The 20,897-nt window shown below is 40.7% G+C and overlaps 1 protein-coding gene across 5 annotated transcripts in view; it reads left to right on the forward strand.

The window, feature by feature from the left end:
• The window catches only part of COBL (cordon-bleu WH2 repeat protein), a 307,991-nt gene that overhangs the window by 117,318 nt on the left and 169,776 nt on the right, over positions 1 to 20,897 (forward strand). For all 5 annotated transcript variants that reach the window (XM_012496980.2, XM_012496981.2, XM_012496979.2 and 2 more), the window contains exons 3-5: positions 6,637 to 6,847; positions 9,140 to 9,368; positions 16,020 to 16,117. In XM_012496980.2, coding sequence (XP_012352434.1) covers positions 6,637 to 6,847; positions 9,140 to 9,368; positions 16,020 to 16,117 — 538 coding nt within the window. The remainder of the gene's footprint in view (positions 1 to 6,636; positions 6,848 to 9,139; positions 9,369 to 16,019; positions 16,118 to 20,897) is intronic.

The following is a 20,897-nucleotide window of genomic DNA, read 5'->3' on the forward strand; positions in this document are numbered from 1 at the left end:
TGACAAACTTCCTAGTTTTGACAGGGAAAGACATGTCTCTCCTTCATCCTTAAACTACAGTTTTTCTGGATAAAGTATTCTTGGTTGACATTTTTTTCTTCTAGTACTTTGCTATATCATCCCATTGTCTCCTGGCCTGCAAGGTTTCTGCTGATAAATCTTACAATGTTTCCCTTGTGTGTGACAAGGTACCTTTCTCTCGCTGCTTTCAGAATTGTCTCTTTGTCTTTTATTTCTGAAAAACTCTTAATATTTGAGACAAACTATAATGTGCTTCAGAGTAGTGCTCTTTTTGTTTAATATATTTGAAGATCTTAGGACTTTCTGTCAATTTCCCTCTGTAGAGTTGGGAAGATTTTTGCCATTATTTCTTTAAATAGGCTTTCCACCACTTTGATGGTGTTCTGTAAGTTTCATAGGTTTTCTTCACTTTTTCTTTTTTTTTTCTTCTAACTGGTTAATTTCAAATGGCCAGGCTTCAGATTTACTGATTCTTTTTCCTACACGATCAGGTTTTCAGCTGAAGCTGTCTATTGGGTTTTTCAGTTCAATCATTGTATTCTTCAGCTCCAAGATTTCTGTTTGGTTTCTTCTTAATGCTTCTGTTTCATTATTAAATTTCTCATTTTGTGCATGTATTGATTTCCTAATTTCATTTAGTTTTAAAATCTGTATTCTCCTGAAGCTCATTGAGCTTCTTTAAGATGGCTATTTTGGATTCCTTTTCAGGTAATTTATGGATCTCCACGTTTCTGGAGTTGGTTACTGGGGTTTTGTTAGTTAACTTTGATGGTGTTATGTTTAGCTTATGCTTTGTGATCCATGTAAACGTGTGTGTGTCTGTGCATTTGAAGGAGCAGACATCTCCAGTCTTTACAGACTGGTTTTGGCAAGTAAGGATCTACTCCTAGCTCACCAGACTGATGTTATTGCCTCTGGTATCTCAGTCAAGCTGAGTTTGGAGTTAGGTAAGTTGGCCGTTTCAGGGTCTGCAGTTGGGAGTGAGCTTGGGGAACCCGTCACTAAGGGTATGAATAGATATGTCTCCCACCAGGCCACAGTGGAGAGGGGCTGAAGCCAGGTCACATGACTACTTCAGTATCTGCAGTTGGGTCTGAGGTCAGCGAGCATGTTACTAGGGGGATAGGTTGGGTATGGCCCCTCTCAGGAAATGGAAGATGGGACTTTTGGAATCACCACAGCCCTTTGTGATTGGAGCTGAATTCATAGGAGGACAGGGATGCTTTCAGTCCATAGCTGGTACCAAAGCCTATCAGCCCGCCAGCAGACTGTGGGCCTGATTTCTCAGTATATCCCTCCTCAGTCTGGGGCTCTACCAGGGTTTCACAACCTTCTATCTGGATCCCAAAGCTCTTACAAAGGAACTTCTGTGTATGACAGGCTGCCAAATCATTTTTTCTGTTGGGGTACATGAGCCAGAGACTTCCAGTTCTACTGTCTTACTGATGTCACTCGCACCTGTGTGTTTACCAGTGCCCTGTGAGTTCCCAATTTTCAATTTATTTGGTAACATCTGGAAACCATAATTATGTCCTGCCAGAATTATGCAAGTTACTTACTAAGGAATAGATCAGAGGAAAAAAACCTGTGCCCAACTTCTTGGGAAATTCATAGGAAAAGAGAGTTTAGCTTTAAATAAATAAAAATATTCTGCTAGGAAAATGTAAAAGACATAAATGCGGAGAATCTCAATAAGACACTTCGCAAGAGGATCCCTCCTAAGATACATAATCATCAGATTCTCCAAGGTCAAAATGAAAGAAAAAATGTTAAGGGCAGCTAGAGAGAAAAGTCAGGTCATCTGTAAAGGGAAGCCCATAAGACTAAAAATGGACCTCTTAGCAGAAACCCTACAAGCCGAAAGAGATTGGGGGCCAATATTCAACATCCTTAAAGAAAAGAAATTCCAACCCAGAATTTCGTATCTGGACAAACTAAGCTTCATAAGCAAAGGAGAAATAAGATCCGTTTCAAATAAGCAAATGCTGAAGGAATTCCTTACCTCCAGACCTACCTTACAAGAGCTCCTGAAGCAAGCACTAAATATAGAAAGGAAACACCATTGCCAGCTACTAACACTAAAGTACACAGACTACTGACACTATAAAGCAACCACGAAACAAGTCTGCAAAATAACCAGCTAACATCATGATAACAGGATCAAATCCACATGTATCAATACTAACCTTGAATGTAAATGAGCTAAATGCCCCAATTAAAAGGCACAGAGTAGTAAGCTGGATAAAGAACCAAGATCCACTGGCATGCTATCTTCAAGAAACCTGTCTTACATGCAGTGACACACATAAGCTCAAAACAAAAGGGACTGAGAAAAATCTACCAAGCAAATGGAAAATAGAAGAAAGCAGGAGGTGCAATACTAATTTCAGACACAACAGATTTTAAATCAACAAAGATAAAAAAAGACAAAGGCATTACATAACGGTAAAGGGTTAAATTCAACAAGAAGACAAAACTGTTTTAAATATATATGCACATAACAAAGGAGCACTCTGACTCATAAAGCAGTTTCTTAATGACCTTCAAAGAAACTTAAACTCCCACACATTAATAGTGGGAGACTTTAACACCCCACTGACAATATTAGACCATAAAGACAAAAAATTACAGATATTCAGGACCTGAACTCAGCACTAGATCAGATGGACCTGATAGACAGCTACAGAACTTTTCATCCTAAAACAACAGAATATACATTTTTTCATTGCCATGTGGCATGTACCCTAAAATCAATCACATAATCAGAAATAAAAGACTCTTCAGCAAATGCAGAACTTAAATAATAACAACCAATCTCTCAGACCACAGAGCAATCAAATTAGAAATCAAGACTAATAAATTCATCAAAGCCATACAATTACATGGAAATTGAATAATCTGCTCCTGAATTACTTTCGGTTAAATAATGAAAGGAAGGGGGAAATCAAGAAGTTCTTTTAAACTAATGAGAACAAAAATACAACATACCAGAATCTCTGGGACACAGCTAAGGCAGTTTTAAGAGAGAAGTTTATAGCAGCAAATGCCTGCATCAAAAAGTTAGATCTCAGTTTAACAACCTAACACTACAATTAAAAGAGCTAGAGAACCAAGAGAAAACCAACCCTAAAGCTAGCAGAAGACAAGAAATAACCAAAATCAGAGCTGAACTGAAGGAGATTGAGTAAAAACTATTCAAAGGATCAGTGAATCCTGGAGCTGTTTTTTTTTTTTGAAAAAATTAATAAAATAGACTGCTAGCTAGGCTAATAAAGAAGAAAAGAGAGGAGATGTATATAAACACAATCAGAAATGGCAAGTGAGGTGTCACCACTGACCCCATAGAAATACAAATAATCATCAAAATATTATGGACACTTCTATGCACGTCAACTAGAAAATCTAGAAGAAATAGATAAATTCCTGGACACACACACACTCTCCCAAGACTGAACCAGGAAGAAATTGAATCTCGGAACAGACCAGTAACAAGATCGGAAATAGAATCAGTAATAAATAGCCTACCAACAAAAAAGAAAAGAAAAGAAAAAGCCCAGGAGCAAACGGATTCACAGCTGAATTCTACCAGATATACAAAGAAGAACTGGTACTATTACTGCGGAAACTGTTCCAAATAAATAAATAAATAAATAAATAAATAAATAAATAAGGAGGAAGGACTCCTCTCTAACTCATTCTATGAGGCCAACATCATCCTGATGCCAAAAACTGACAGGGACACCACACACAAAAAGAAAACTTCAGGGCACTATCCTTGGTGAACATCGGCACAGAAATCCTCAGCAAAATACTGGCAAACTGAATCCAGCAGCACATCAAAAATCTTATCCACCACGATCAAGTAGTCTTTATCCTTGGGATACAAGGTTGGTTCCACATATGCAAATCAATAAATGTATTTCATCACATAAACAGAACAAAAGACAAACACCACATGATTATTTCAAAAGATGCAGAAGAGGCTTTTGATAAAATTCAACATCCCTTCATGTTAAAAACTCTGAATAAACTAGGTACTGAAGGAATATACCTCAAAATAATAAGAGCCATATATGACAAACCCACAGCCAAGATCATACTCAATGGGCAAAAGCTGGAAGCATTTCCCTTGAAAACCAGCATAAGACAAGGATGCCCCCTCTCACCACTCCTATTCAACATAGTACTGGACATTTTGACCAGGGCAGTCAGGCAAGAAAAAGAAATAAAGGGCATCCAAATAGGAAGAGAGGAAGTCAAACTATCTCTGCAGACGATATGATCCTATATCTAGAACACCCTATAGTCTTGGCCCTAAAGCTTCTTAAGCTGGTAAACAATTTCAGCAAAGTCTCAGAATACAAAATCAATGTACAAAAACCCCTAGCATTCCTATACACCAATAACAGTTAAACTGAGAGCTAAATCAGGAATGCAGTCTCATTCACAATTGCCACAAAAATATTATAAAATACCTAGGAGTGAAGCTAACCAGCGAGGTGAAAGATTTCTACAAGGAGAACTACAAAACACTGCTCAAAGAAATCAGAGATGATACAAACAAATGGAAAGGAAGGATCAATATTGTTTAAAATGGCCATATTGCCCAAAGCAATTTATAGATTTAATGCTATGCCTATTAAACTATCAATGACATTCTTCACAGAACTAGAAAAAACTATTTTAAAATTCACAAAGAACCAAAAAACAAACCCAAATAGCCAAGGCAATCCTAAGCAAAAGAACAAAGCTGGAGGCATCATGCTACTTGACTTAAAACTATACTATAGGGCTACAGTAACCAAAACAGTATGCTACTTGTACAAAAACAGACACATGGGGCAATGGAACAGAATGGAGAACCCAAAAATAAGATCACGCACCTACAACTGTCTGATCTTTGATGAAGCTGACAAAAACAAGCAATGGGGAAAGAACTCCCTATTCAATAAATGGTGCTGGGAGAACTGGCTAGTCATATGCAGAAGATTGAAACTAGACCCCTTCCACATACCATGTACAGAAGATAACTCAAGATGGATTAAAGACTTAAATTTAAAACCTAAACTATAAAAACCCTGGAAGACAACCTAGGCAATACCATTCTGGACATAGGAACAGTCAAAATTTTATGACGAAGACTCCAAAACCAATTGCAACAAAAGCAAAACTTGACAAATGGAATCTAATTAAACTACAGAGCTTCTGTGCAGCAAAAGAAACTATCAACAGAGTAAACAGATAACCTACAAAATAGGAGAAAATGTTTTCCAACTATGCATCTGACAAAGGTCTAATATCCAGCATCTAAAAGGAACTTAAACAAATTTACAAGAAAAATAAACAAAACCCATTAAAAACCTGCACGTTGTGCACATGTACCCTAAAACTTAAAGTATAATAATAAAAAAAAGAAAAAGTGGGCAAAGGACATGAACAGACACTTTTCAAAAGAAGACATACATGAGGCCAACAAACATGAAAAAAAGCTCAACATGACTGATCATTAGAGAAATGCAAATCAAAATCGCAATGAGATACCATCTTACACCAGTCAGAAGGGCTATCATGAAAAAGTCAAAAAACAACAGATGCTGGTAAGGTTGCAGAGAAAAAGAAACACTTATACAGTGTTGATGGAATTGTAAATTAGTTCAACCATTGTGGAAGACAGTGTGGCAATTCCTCCAAGACCTAAAAACAGAACTACCATTCAACCCAGCAATCCCATTACTGGGTATATACCCAAAGGAATATAAATCATTCTGTCATAAAGACACATGCATGTGTATGTTCATTGCAGCACTATTCACAATAGCAAAGACATGGAATCAACCTAAAGGCCCATCAATAGTGTATTGGATAAAGAAAATGTAGTACAGATAGACCATGGACTACTATATATCCATTAGAAAAAAACAAGATCATGTCCTTTGTAAAAACATGGATGGAGCTAGAGATCATTATCCTTAGCAAACTAATGCAGCAACAGAGAACCAAATACTGCATGTTCTCACTTATAGGTGGGAGCTAAATGATGTCAACACATGGACACACAGAGGGGAACAACAACAAACACTGGGGTCTCTCAGAGGATGGAGGGTGGGAGGAGGGAAAGGATCAGAAAAAATAACTAATGGGTACTAGGATTAATACCTGGTTGATAAAATAATCTGTACAACAAACCCCCATGACACAAGTTGAGCTGTGTAACAAACCTGCACATGTACCCCTGAACTTAAAAGTTAAATCAAAAAGGTACATTATATTTATGAATAACTGAAAATTTAGTGTCTTGTATGCATGAAAAATATTTGTGCTAACAGACCTTAGATGATTCAACTCAACATACCCTTGGATTTAACTAAAAATATAACTATTTTCCAAGCTATTAATTATGATTTTTCTCTTTCAATAGTGTTGTTAGTGCTGAAAATGTTAACATATTGCTCTACAACCATGCAGAAGGAATTAATGAGCTTCTGTTGTCTTTTTTCATAAGCATATCTAATTTGCTCATTCATCCACTTGTTCATTTGTTCTACCCTTATTTAGCCAGGCAAAAGAGAGAGTGCAGTCATTCCTAATAATCATGATTTGTTTTCCTTTTTTCAGCCATGCAATGATGGACCTACTGGTTGAACTTTGCCTTCAGAACCACCTGAATCCATCCCACCACGCCCTTGAAATTCGGTCTTCAGAAACCCAACAGCCTTTGAGTTTTAAGCCAAATACTTTGATTGGGACCCTGAATGTGCATACTGTGTTTCTGAAAGAAAAAGTTCCTGAAGAGAAGGTTAAGCCTGGTCCCCCTAAGGTGCCTGAGGTTAGTAGGTACCTACATGGAGATACCTGTGTCTGAATGTGTGGCAGGTCCTGAGTAGGGGCCGGTGTGGCTCTTCTTATCGAAGTACAGTGCAGAGAGCTGTGGCTGAGGCTGCTACTTTCATGCCAGGCAAAGCTAGGCACTAAACAGAGTTTGTTTTAGGAGACAAAATGTACAGGATTGAATAATGTTTATTGTTGTAACATTGCTTCTTTATATATTATAGAAGAGGAATTGATCTACAGTGGAGCTATCCATTAGACCTTCATTCAAAGAGGGACATGGTCTTTAATTCTGTACTTTCTCATATGATAGCCACTGGCTACATGCAGCTTTTTTTTAAAAATTTGATATGTTTATTATAACTTAAATATCTAAAATATTCATGTAGATTTTTCTTTTTTCATTTTAATCGACACGTGCAGCTTTTGAACACTTGAAATGTGGCTGGTGTGATTGAGAAACTGAATTTTTAATTTAATTTTAACTTTAAATTTAAATTGCCACTAGCTAATGGCTACCTGATTGGACAGTGTAGTTCTAGAATTCTTCCTGACTCAGGCAGCAGCTGGTATCCATAGAGGACTTAAACATCTTCCCAGAGGAAGAGAAAAAAAAGGGAAAAAAATTGTTTTGAAAAACTGATGTCAGAAATATTTATTCATTGCATTTGGAGAATATCTTATATACATAGCTGTATTCCAGGCTTTTGTTTATTAATTAAAATTAATTCTAGGAGCTGATTATATACTTTTATTGTTTTTGTTGTTGTTTTGAGATGGAGCTTCACTCTTGTTGCCCAGGCTGGAGTGCAGTGGTGTGATCTTGGCTGCTACCTCTGCCTCCCAGGTTCAAGCAGTTCTTCTGCCTCAGCCTCCTGAATAGCTGGGACTACAGGTGCATGCCACCACATGTGGCTAATTTGTGTATTTAGTAGAGACAAGGTTTCACCACGTTGGCCAGTCTGGTCTTGAACTCCTGACCTCAGGTGATCCACCCGCCTCAGCCTCCCAAAGTGCTGGGATTACAGGCCTGAGCCACCATACCCAGCTTTATTGTACTTTTAAATAAGGCTTTGATATTAATCTTTTAGCCCAAATTAAAAGCAATGTTACTTTCAGATTCTTAGCAGATCTTCTAAATTTTCCTGCTTTTAAAAATGGCAATGCAGCCAACATTAATCTCCTATTAATTCCTAGGATTGATTGGTTAGTGCATTCTCATTGTTACTCTAGAACACTCTGACCAGAGATTTCCCCTTACTCCTCAAGTAAACAGTGTTTGAGGCAGAGCATCTCTGTATATACTCTGTCTTCCCTTGACTTCCTGCTTCTCAGGGCAGGTGAGCCTAGGCATCTGCATGATTCCACTTGTTAGGGCAGGAGAGAACCAGTAAAGGAGCAGTAGGTTCCATCTTTTCTCCCAAAATGCATTGTTATCCCAGCCACTGGGCCCTGGTACACAGGCTGGAAGAGAGTGTGAGGCCTTCCTTTGCTGCTCTTTTGTTCAATCTACATTTACTGTGTCGAGCTCTGCAGTGTCTTAGCACAATTAGGGTGATCAGTAAAAGTGGAAGAAAAATGATCAGTAAAAGTGGGAGAAAAATGACTACCACTTTATCTGCAGTCATTTAGAATTAGCATTAGTCAACTGAGTGTTTTTCTTCCTGATTATTATATGCCTGGTATTTTTTAAAATACATTTCTAGCTTAAATACGTGTGTGTAGTATGTATATATAAATACATGTAGGTCTGTGTACACACTGTATATGTTTCATATATGTGTGTATATAGTACATATATACAGTATATATGTATTTATATATGTATGTGTACATATATAGATATTCCTATATTTATGTGGAGATTTTGACTCCTTAAAACTTTGATGTCATGTTTTTGGAGGGTTTTTCTTTAAATTATTCATACTACTTCCAAACTATTTTCTTTAGAAAATGCATATAAGTGCCATGTGTTCACATCTGGCCAGAACCCTTGGAAGACAGTAAAGTATACGTGTTGGATTTTAAATGTAGAGTCTTCCCTGATGTTTATTTCACTGTGTTGTTAGCGGTTTGTTCACTAGCAAGAGATTCTAAGCCAAATTTATTATTCTAGACATTTGTTTTTCAATATTCATTATGCTGTTTTCCCCCATGACTCACTCAATTTGTGGAAGAAGGATTCAGGCTACACACAATCCTGCCACACCCAGCTGTCGAATTGACACAAGAGTTGAAGGCTTGTGGGAGGATATCTTACTGAATTCTTTCTGCCTGTGTGTTCTTCCAGAAATCTGTGCGTTTGGTCGTGAATTACCTGCGGACACAAAAAGCTGTTGTGCGTGTGAGCCCTGAGGTTCCTCTCCAGAATATTCTCCCAGTCATTTGTGCAAAGTGTGAGGTCAGCCCAGAGCACGTGGTTCTCCTCAGGGACAACATTGCCGGAGAGGAGCTGGAGCTGTCCAAGTCCCTGAATGAGCTCGGGATAAAGGAGCTCTATGCGTGGGACAACAGAAGAGGTGAGGCCCCGCTGCATCTCACGCACCTGCCCATAATCACACGGATGCGCGGCGTGCACATGTCCCCTGTTGGCTCTCCTCAGCACTCTCGGTAGCGCCAGGGAGAGATGGGTACATGAAGTTCCAGGCAAGTCAAGTTGAAGTAGGCAAAAAAGGAATTTGGCCTGTTTTCATTCCTCTGGATTGAGCTGTGCCTCCTTTCTGCCAGCCCTGAACATGTCCTTTATCTTTTGTCTCCCTGCAAACTTCTATGACATAAGTAAAAGGGGAAAAAGTGAGGCGAGATTAGAGCTTATGCTCTGAAGTAACTACTACAAACCATCTATAATACTTTCTTGTGGGTTGGTGGCTCACACTTGTAATCCTGGCACTTTGAGAGTCTGAGGCAGGAGGATGGCTTGAGCTCAGGAGTTCAAGACCAGCCTGGACAAAATAGTGAGACCCTATCTCTACAAAAAAATTTAAAAATTAGCCAGACGTGGTGGTGCGTCCCCATTGCTGTAGTCCTATCTACTGGAGAGGCTGAGGCTGGAGGATTGGTTGAACCCAGGAGGTTGAAGCTGCACTGAGCTATGATCGCACCATTGCCCTCAGCCTAGGTGACAGAGTGAGACCCTGTCTCTTTAAAAAAAAAAAAAAAAAAAAAATTATCTTGATTTTCTTTTTCAGTTGCCATTAGCTGCTGTTCCCAGGTTTCAAACATTGCTCATGTCTAAAACCAGTGGCAGAAATGCATTTAGCTGTTCTCTAAAACTGAACAATTACAGTGGGTGAGATCCATTCCTGAAGGTAACTTTAGGGCCACCTTAGGCCTCCTCACCGTGTTGCCAGTGTCATTCTGCTCATCGTGTAAATCTGGCTCTTAGTATGAGGCCACAGTTAGAGCCACTGGTGAGAGTGGCAGCCCAGAGGCCTTGCTGGTGCAGAGACTGTTAGGTTGTGTAAGCACACGTTTCTGATTGATATAGAGTGCTAACTGCTACTGTCAGGCCAAAGGAAATGTTATATTCCTTGACCTTAGAATGATCAAAATGGACTTCGTAAAAGTTTCTCTTCTAATGAGCCTCATTTGATGTCTGTTGTCTCTGTTTCATTATTCCACAAATACTGAATAGGTTGAGTTTAAAAAATATGTACATATTCCAAGTTTTTCCTGTTTTTCTATGCCTTTTTCTAATTTTTTCCAACAAAAATGTATTTTTTCTTTTTTTTTTTTTTTGAGATGTAGTTTCACTCTTATAGCCCAGGCTGTAGGGCAAAGGTGCGATATTGGCTCACTGCAACCTCCACCTCCCAGGTTCAAGTGATTCTCCTGCCTCAGCCTCCTGAGTAGCTGAGATTACAGGCACCTCCCACCATGCCTGGCTAATTTTTGTATTTTTAGTAGAGACGGAGTTTCACCACATTGGCCAGGCTGGTCTCGAACTCCTGACCTCAGGTGATCCGCCTGCATTGGCCTCCCAAAATGCTGGGATTACAGGCCTGAGCCACTGCGCCTGGCAATATTTTTTCTTAATACCAAGTTTATTGTGAAATCCATGATCATAGTGGAATCTCTGTCCAGCCTTCCTCTCCCCGCCAAGTCCGCCCTTTTCTTCCTGGGTATCTGGCATCTAGATCTGATTTGACATTCAAGAGAAGGTTTTGGCTCAATTGAGTATAAGATACATGGACTATTTATTTCTTCAAAAAAAGTACTCTGACATTTGAGAATAATGCATCTTGTGTTTTATCCAGTGTCTTTTTTAAAACACAGACAGAAATACTCTCAGCATTGCTGCAAAGGCCTGGTGGCACTGAGTATATCAGCGCTATTTAAATTTGGTTTACATGACTCTTTGGAAACAGCTTCCATTTGTTAAGATAAAAAGAAAAAGGAAAACTGTTTCACATTCAGGTATCTGAAATAAAAAGGCTTACAAGTGTTTCTGTTACATGCCACCACTTGGATGTATCTTGAAAGGTAGATGTTGAACCTGGCACTTGGGAGAAGTGATATAAAACCTGCCTGTCTGTGAAGGAGAGGATCCAGGATAGCCCATGGTCACTGGGAATGTAGGAGCTGAAGTGTTCATGTGGTCAGGGGCCCAGAGCATCTCTTCTGATCCTCATATGGGACAGAGCAGAACATGCTGGTGCGGTCAGCTTGGCCGTTCAGATTTGGAAGCACTTCTGCCCTTGATTGGAACTAGCTGCTCCCAAACCTCCAAGTTCCCCTCTCTACTCCTTTGGACATTTTGGCCCTTTCCACCCCACCCCCAAGGCACCATGAGCTTCCCCACCATGGGAGCTCTGCTCCAGCCTTGTGGCCAGCACCCATTTCGTCTGGACCATGCCTGTGCCATGCCAGCTGTGACATTTGATTACCATCCCTGCCAAATGCCTGCCTCCTGCTCACTGTCTAATACTTGAAAAGAAAAGAAACTTGTCCAGAGGCCATCCCCGAGGCTCCCTTTCTCCCCTACAACCGCCCTGGGCAGGCCTGCTGGGTGCTGCTGGAGGAGCCCTTGCTTTCACTCCTCTTGGTATGCACTTGGAGGGGACAGACATCCACTCCTGAGCCCTACTACTGCTGGAGAACAGAAGGGCAGCTGGCAGGAGGTGAGGCATTGCTAGGCAGAGGCCTGCCCTCCCCTGGAATCCCCGGTGGGGACATCTTGATAAAACCAAGGGCTCTGCTGCCACCTGCGTCCTCTGCGGTGCTTAGCAGGCTATGCAGCTGCGGCCCCGAGAGGGCCAGCCCAGAGAGGCAAGCTGACCCAGCAAGAGACCTCACTGCTGCAGCAGGACAGGCCCCCTCTGAGGCTTGTGAGGGACAAGGCCTGGGTCAGGGACTGCCACATATCTCAAAGCTGGACCTCACTCTCTCATTGCCTGCCTTTTCCAGTTCGTCTGAGCAAAACTCAGTCCGAGCCTTCCCTGAGCTGTCAAGGTACAGTGAACCTGGGGCTTCCCACTCCCCCTGTGAGGCTGCACTATGCATGGCTCTGGGGTCAGAGCTGCACGGAGGTGATGTTTTTGTGCCAGACTCCAAGGAATGGAAGTTTGGCTTGGGGCCCTTCTGAAGGTGCATGCCAGGCTAACATGAGATTTTGGTTTCTTGATGCCCTAGTTGGTTCAGATAAGAATGCTTCTTAGGAGAATTTGCTGTGTGGCTCTAATTGATGAGAAATGAGGGAGGTTGTTACAGAAAACAAATTCTGTTGCCCAATAATTCAGGGCAGAGCAGAAATGGTGTGCGCGGGAAAGGCACCCTTTCCTTTTCACCTGTGCCTGCCCATGCTTACCTGCCCCTGAAGGCCATCCTGCATGCTACAGAATTTGGGACAGTATGGATTTTAAAATTTAACCTTTTCTGTCATAGACAAGTATGCAAATGATTAGTCCAGATTTTGCATTTATTCCGACATCTATTTAAGTTTCTCTCATAGAGATATTTCTGTACAGAAAGAGATATTTCTATACAGAGATGTTTATATGTTTATATAGACAGATATAGAGATACATATGTGTATATATATATATATATATACTTAAACATATACATATATGTATATACATATGTAGAATGCCCATTGTACATTTACAGATGTTGACCTGGTCCCCCGCTTCCATTTAATGCTTACTGGCCTTGTTCTGGTCACTGAGTCTCCTCTTCTAGACAAGTGAGTGGTTTGGACTCGTTGGTCTTCAAGGGTCCTTCATCCTTCTCTGCCACCCTGCAATTCATCTTTAACATTTTTCAAATCATTGTAATGCTTCAGAAAGTAAAACTTTCTTGCAGATTAAGTGTGAGTTCCTAGACTTTTCTTAATATTTAATTATGTGTAAATTAGAGTAAATTCAGACAAAATAAATGCCACCCTCAGCTTATCATACCATAGGCACCATGGGTTCTAGAGCTCACTTGCGTGTGTTTGAGGGCTGGCTACACATCAGTTGTTCATTGTTGCTCTGCTTTATAGCTGGGCAGCCTCTGGAAATTTTGGCTGATGGGAACACTGAGTTCTCCTACTTTGCTCCCAAACCAATTCTTCTTCAGTGTCTGCCAAGGCTCAGAGGCCTCATACGAGGCCCCTATCAGTCAGTGACTGAGACCAAAGCCTCACCTCTAAAAATAGACCATCAGTGTTAGGCGCAGCTCAGCACTGTGAGTCACAGGCCCCTGGTGCCTCCAGACAGCTGCAGGCTGTAGCTGCATGAGAAAGTGTCTTTCCCACTATTGAGGGGCAGTTCTGGTGCTGGAGCTGTCCTGGACCCTTCGTCAGGGAGCCGACCTCAGTCCTTAGAGGTGATGATCAGCCACTGCCCTCATTCAAGAAGAGAAACAACAGGCTAGATTTCATTGCAGTTTTCTAATGCAGTCTGTCCTTTCTGTGATCATTGTAATATAGCTTGTGTACCAGGAACATGCTCTACTTCTCGATTATCAGTAGGATACTGTGATGCCATCTGTTTCAACATAGACAATTTCTCAACTTACGATTTTTCAACTTTACCATGGTGTGAAAGTGCTATGCACTCGGTATGCTCCTGGCCTTACGATGGGGTCATGTCTGGATAAAGCCATCGTGAACTGAAAGTGTAACCCAATCGTCAGTTCGTGAGCATCCGTTGGTCCATGTCACCTACCACTCAATTCTAGAAACATCCTTGGTTATAAACATACATATTAAAGCATATAATAGTTTAGATGCAGTCTTAACTGTGTGCTCTGTTTTCCTCTTTATAGTTCTGTACCTAATAGAGGGCTTGCTGCAACTAACTTTGAAGCATGTTTGCACACATGCATTGGTGCTGCTGCACCATGTTGCAGCGGGCCCTCTGGTTTGGGTATTGTGCGATGTGGAGCCTGCTCGGTGCCTCCGCTGGAGCCTCCTGCGTGTAACCGAGTGTCCTGGCCCTGCCCTGGTGGCTAGGATGTGCACCTTTGTTCCTACAGAGTGATATCAGGAGCGTGTGTGCTGGGTTTTTGCTTTGCTGTGTGGACACTATCAGTGATCACGCCTGTATTATTAATGCACTGACTGCTGTGTGTGTTCTCTAACTCAAATGTGAAATCATATATTAGCAGATCAAGAAGTTAACTAAGGGTTACCTTGTTTGCATTAATAGTCTGCTGGCAGAATTTGTAAAATCCCAGTCCATGATTCTGCCACCAATGGTCTAGAGCTCTTGCTATCAGTTGGCAGTGATATGGGAAAAATCATTTTTCTATTCTCCAGGAACACCTCCACTTTCCTTCCTCTTGTCATATCTGTATGCCCTGGCAGAGAAGAATGGAATGAAGTAATGACAAAGGCCTTTCCTGAGCAAATCATGACACTAGTGAGCAGTGTACTGAGCTGTGTGAGTGCTGTCCTGCGTGCTTAGCGCACTCACCCTCAACCTGCAGTTGAAGCTGCTGAGGCTTGGAGAAGCTAGGTGGTTTTCTGAAGTGTGCCTCACACATGGGCGCTCTTAATCTCTCAGCACCACTCCCCAAGCGTGTTCTCCAGACCCTCAGCTTAAGCCTCCTTAGGGGCTAGTTTGACTTTGTAGTGCTGCGCCCTGCACCCAGCGTTTCTTATTCTGGGGGTCTGGAATGGGCCCAAGCATTCGTATCTCTCATAAGTTCCCAGTGATGCTGATGGTGGAGGTTCCATCTCGCTTTGGGAACCACGTCCCATGGCTGTCTTGTCAGCTGACAGACACATCTGGGCTTCAGTTTGCTTGTCTGGAATTTGGAAGGGTCCAACCTGGCTCTAGAATCCTGATAAAGAAAAATTCAAGAGGGGTTGAGGATTTAGAGCTTCAGGAAAAAGAAAGAAGAAAACAGTTGCCCCCCTAGAGAATGTAATTTGAAAGGAAAACATTCTGGATGCAGTAGAGGAAGGAAAATCTGGAAAGGTGGTTCCTGGGAGATTTGATGCAGTTGTTTCAAATACCACCTGGGGAGCCCATAGCTGTTACTCCATTTTCTGGAAATGAGCAGGCAAGCTGCTGATTTATTTCGTTTAGTTAAAGTTTGTACCTCACTCATAATTCTTAAAGCAGGTGTATTGCACTGATGTCACAGTCTTAGAGCTGTGCTGATTTGGCAGCCACAGGCCTCATGTGGCTCTTGCATGTGCCCAGTCCACACTAAGATGTGCTGTAAGCCTAAAGGCCTGCTGGATTTTGAAGACTTAGCACCAAAACCAATGTAAAATACCTCATCAATACTTTTTATATGGACTGCATGATAGAATGATAATATTTTAGAAGTATTGGATTAAATGAAATTATTACAATTAATTTTACTTGGTTCTGTTTAGTGTAGCTACTAGAAAATGTAAAATTATATGTGTGGTCTGGTTTAGCTTTCTGTTGGACAGCTCTGCCCTAGAACTTTATTTATTTTGTCATTCTCCAAAAGGGCACAAACACACCCAGAGAAAATGCTCCATCATCCCTAAAAGACTGTGTAAGAACCTGTAGTGATTTCCCAAATGGGCCTGAGGCCTTGAGGTGGCTCAGACAGCTTTGAAAGAAATAGTTGATGGTTTTCCCTGTCTTACAAGAACTAAAAGTTTAAGAGTAGAGGATTCATTTATTAAGATTTTTTTAAGTGAAGTATTTAATCTCTTGTTTCAGATGCTGAAAAATAACTTAGTGCTTTTTTTTTTCCAGAAACCTTTAGGAAATCATCACTTGGCAATGATGAGACAGATAAAGAGAAGAAAAAATTTCTGGGATTTTTCAAAGTTAATAAAAGAAGCAATAGTAAGGTAATGGATTAAATACACATGATTTTGTATCATGTAAAAAAATAGTCTCTTGAAATACATGCATTCAACCTGTCCTGGAACTTTTCTAAATAATTCTGTTTAAGAATACTAATGCCTTCAGGTAAAAGAGAGCTTATTAGTAGGCACTGGAATGACGGGCTGTGCTTCCACACTTGATTCCAAAAGGAGTAATCTTGGGTGATGGTGGTTTATTCACTAGGGGGACAGGAAGCCTGTGGGCTCCTGCTGACCAGGGCCACGAGCCCTTCTGCCTGTGGGTGTTCCGGTACATCCACAGAACTCTGCCTGTGGCTGAAACTCAGTAAATCTTGTTTAGATTAATGAATGATATTATAGTTAAGTGTAAATAGCCAATATTGCTATCAGTGAACTGTAGCTTATGCCTCGTGGCAGAGAAGAGTATCAGTCATTGAACTTGTCTTCTTGCTAGTAATTTTTAGATGTTCTTTGGTCCTCCTGATATGATCTGGGAATATACTATGTGATAAGTTAATTTTATTGATTTTGTTGGTATTTATGAAACACATCTCAAAGTCATATTTTAGATACAATATTCTAGAGTAATTTAGTCATAGTACCCAGAATAAAAATGAAGATTTTTATAATTAATTATAAGATTGTCAAACCCATAAATGCCTTCTGACTACCAAGAAAAGAAAATGCTCATTATCTGTATTTATATTTGCTTCACAAATATATTTTACTAATATCTAGTATTTTATCCTTACTAATAAATAAGACTAAAAAAGACAAAACTGTTCCAGTGAATGTTAGGTTTTAATTCCACTAGCTCAGTTTGGAAGTGTGCTCCATCTGTATATTTCCACAAGAGATGTGAAGACTGGGGACTCAAGTTTGTGTGCAGACCTTCTCAGTGCCACGGTGCAGATAGGTGCATGTAGCCCAAGGCTGGACACCTGATTTCCTGCCCGTCAGTGGCCTGTGATGCAGCCTCTGCTGTTAGAATTGTGGTTCACCCAGGTTTGCTGATATGGATACCAGAGCTCAGAGAAATAAAGTAACCTTCTTAGTGTCCAGGCTTAGACACAGATGTGTCTGCATGCAGAGCCAGCATGTCCCTGTAGCCCTGTGGTGTTTGAGAAGGGAGGAGGAGAGTGAGAGCCAGATGAGAACAGAAGGTCCAGTGGAGCTCAGCCGAACTGGCAGAGGCTTCCTGTCTTTAAGAGTTTTTCACAAACCTCAGATTATTTTTTCTTCACCTCTGCTGAAGCTTCGGTAATGGTTTTGTGATTCTCTTATACTTAAGAGATTGTTGTGCTTTTCCCCATGTTTCTGCATGTCCTTTGAAAAATCTGTACTCCATGCATGTCTATGTAAGACCTTTGGCTCCCTGACATTTTCTATCCCCTCCCACTCTCCAACTATCCCTTCCTTTCCCCCCTCTTCCCCCCTACTCTCCCTCCTCCTCTCCTAGCTCCCTTTCCTGTCAGAATTACTTGAAATTACAGAATTAGAAATTTGTGGCCGGGCACGGTGGCTCACAACTGTAATCCCATCACTTTGGGAGGCTGAGGCGGGCAGGTCACCTGAGGTCAGGAGTTCGAGACCAGCCTGGCCAATGCAGTGAAACCCCGTCTCTGCTAAAAATACAAAAAGTAGCCAGGCATGGTGGCAGGTACCTGTAACCGGAGCTACTTGAGAGGCTGAGGCAGGAGAATCGCTTGAATCCGGGAGGCAGAGGTTGCAGTGAGATGAGAACATGCCAGCGCACTCCAGCCTAGGCGACAGAGTGAGACTCCATCTCAAAAAAAAAAAGAGAGAATCAGAATTTTGTATTTGAATTTTTGCTCACTCTATGAATGTTGTTTTGTTGGGTTTTTTTGCTGACATTTTTGAGATAAGTTAGCTGGGACTGTGTTCACCCTTGTCCTCCTTGATCCTGAGGACACCAGTTCACAGTAAAATCCACCCACCATTCCTCATTCCTCACCCTTAGACCTCAAGTAGTTGTTCTCTTTGTGTCTTCTTCCTTGTAAAAGATGAAATGGCTAGAAAAACCAAGTAAAAAATCTAGAAAGACTTTAGTTTTTAGCAAAATAAGGTCACCTAAAAAGCTGGAGATGTGGAGACTGACTCAGCTTCTGATAGTTCAGGGTGTGGGGAGACACCACATCTGGCAACACAGCAGTGAAGGCGCAGTCAGTGATCCAGTCCCATCTGTGGATTGCAAGGGACTTTCTGTTTTTCACCATTGTCGACACAGCAGTGAAGGCACAGTCAGTGATCCAGTCCCCTGTGTGGATTGCAAGGGACTCTCTGTTTTTCACCATTGTCGACACAGCAGTGAAGGCACAGTCAGTGATCGAGTCCTGTCTGTGGATTGCAAGGGACTTTCTGTTTTTCACCATTGTCGACACAGCAGTGAAGGCACAGTCAGTGATCCAGTCCCCTGTGTGGACTGCAAGGGACTTTCTGTTTTTCACCATTGTCAACACAGCAGTGAAGGCACAGTCAGTGATCCAGTCCCATGTGTGGATTGCAAGGGACTTTCGGTTTTTCACTATTGTCAACACAGCAGTGAAGGCACAGTCAGTGATCCAGTCCTGTCTGTGGATTGCAAGGGGCTTTCCGTTTTTCACCATTGTCAGCCTAAAGAAAGAAACTGACTAAAAATTAATATAGATAGTTTGTCTGGGCCAAGGTTAAGGACTGTAGCCTGGGACACACTTCGTTTGCCTTGGGGAATGCTCCATTCAGCCGTAGTTACAAGAAGGTTTTTTAGGGCAAAAAGGAAGAAGGTGTGGCTGACACAAAGTTGTTTGACAAGGATTCTCACTAGTTTACAGAAATAACGCTGATTGGTGATTGACTGTACACTCCTGAACTGCGGCAGATGAGTTATGGCGTCCAGTGTATGGCATTTTGTAGCTACTTGGCAAAAAATTCACTCAGTGTTAGAGCTCAAGTAGCAATTGGCTTTAAGAGCTAATTATTTAGCTCAAGCGGGTTTGGGAGATGACCACCGCTGCATTTCAATGCCTCCCTGGGCCTGATAATTAAAAGGGGCTCACATTCTGTGGATAAAAAGTGTTTATTTCTTCATTTCCCTCTTTTGATACAAAATATTTCTTCTTGAAAGCATTGATGATTAAAGGCTGAGTGTCAAGGGGTCCCTTGTCACTGGGAAGAGTGATTCTCAGATAGCCCTGTCCCATGTTAGCGAGGAAAGAAAAGATGTTTTAGTGAGGAATTTTAAGGGAACCCCAAAGCCAAATTAGGATGGCATTACAGAGTGGCAAGAATGAAACCTCAGTCACGTCAGAAATGTATTAGCTACTGTTGCTTGTTGAATCATCGCTAGTCTTTGGAATACCATTTTAGTTTTCTCAGAAGAAATAAAACACAAGAGATATATAGCATTAATAATCTGAACAGTAGAAGCGTAATGCACACAGGATTGGATTATAGTCAGAAAGATAATTTATATGCTAGATCAAACAAACCTGAATTCCATTAGGGAACAACTAAAAACGTCAGGCAGAACATTAAATCCTGCTTCTTTTTTAGAGACATGTAGCCAGGAGGTAATTCAGGATTCAGTCCAAATTGTAGGCAAATAATAATATCACAAAAACAATAGTCTGCTAGAACTGAATAACAGATGGGGTATTGAAAAATAATTTTTCCAGTTCCTCCAGTTTTACCAAAGATAAATCATAGTAGAACCAGTTTATTTGTAAAATTAATTTTACACTTATTATACTTGGCATGATTATCTGCATAAGATGCAGCAAGAAGAGTGGCCATACTGACTCATTTTAGTTGGCTTTGCTGGAACTTTTTGATAAGGAATCTCAGATTAGATTTTTAAAAGCCTCTTGTGGCTAGGAAGCCAAGTTAAGGATTTACCATCTAACTGTGCTAGTAATACCTGTATGAATTCAGTGAATTTCTTTCTTCTTGAGGTCTCAAAATATCTTGAGATTACTGGGCCTGTCAGAAAGTGACATGCTTTTACTTACCACAAGGTCAGCAACCTTGTAAGGGAACCATGTTGACAAGGAACCAGGCCAGCCATTTTCTAAGTCCACTGGCTATAAAGTCAACCTCAGCCCTTCAAACCAGTCTGGTCATATCTGAAAATCTGTCATTCCAGTCTAAGCCTTGGTAAAATAACCAGTGCTTTCAATGTGTCCTGTTACAAAAGAAAACAGATCCTTGTTGAACTTATGCAAGTAAGTATATTGCCATAAAATGAAAATACAAATAGTTTCTGAATTTTGGAGAAATCAGGTAGAATGAAAGATAAATGTCTCAGTTTGCCCACCATAGTATACTTTACTCAATTGCTGTAAGCTATAAATAACTCAAAAAGAAAAGTTTTCTTGATGCTAGAAAACAAAACATGAAAAGAACCTACTGTGTTTCAAACAAAAGGAAGTCACAAAAATTATTTCAGTGCTCTGTCACTTCAGTGGCTTGTACTTAACTTTTATTCTGCTTGAAGTTGGGTTAGCGATCTTTATGAACTCATCAGGTTTTAAATTAGATTAACTGGGTTTTTTCTTTTTGCCTTGTTCAGTGGCATGATCTCCAAAATTATCAGAAACTTGTAATCAGAGTGCTTGTTGTGATATTCTCCATAAGGTTCCTTGAAGATACAATGCTTTGGCATTTACAAAGAACTTTTAGGAAAAAGCATCAGAATAAAGCAATTTACTGTTTATGTCAAGACACATCAAATTTTTCGGTATCTTTACAATTATAGAATGCATATTAATAGCATATTCATATAAAA

Source organism: Nomascus leucogenys, chromosome 17 (assembly GCF_006542625.1).
Source record: "Nomascus leucogenys isolate Asia chromosome 17, Asia_NLE_v1, whole genome shotgun sequence".
Classification (NCBI taxonomy): domain Eukaryota; kingdom Metazoa; phylum Chordata; class Mammalia; order Primates; family Hylobatidae; genus Nomascus; species Nomascus leucogenys.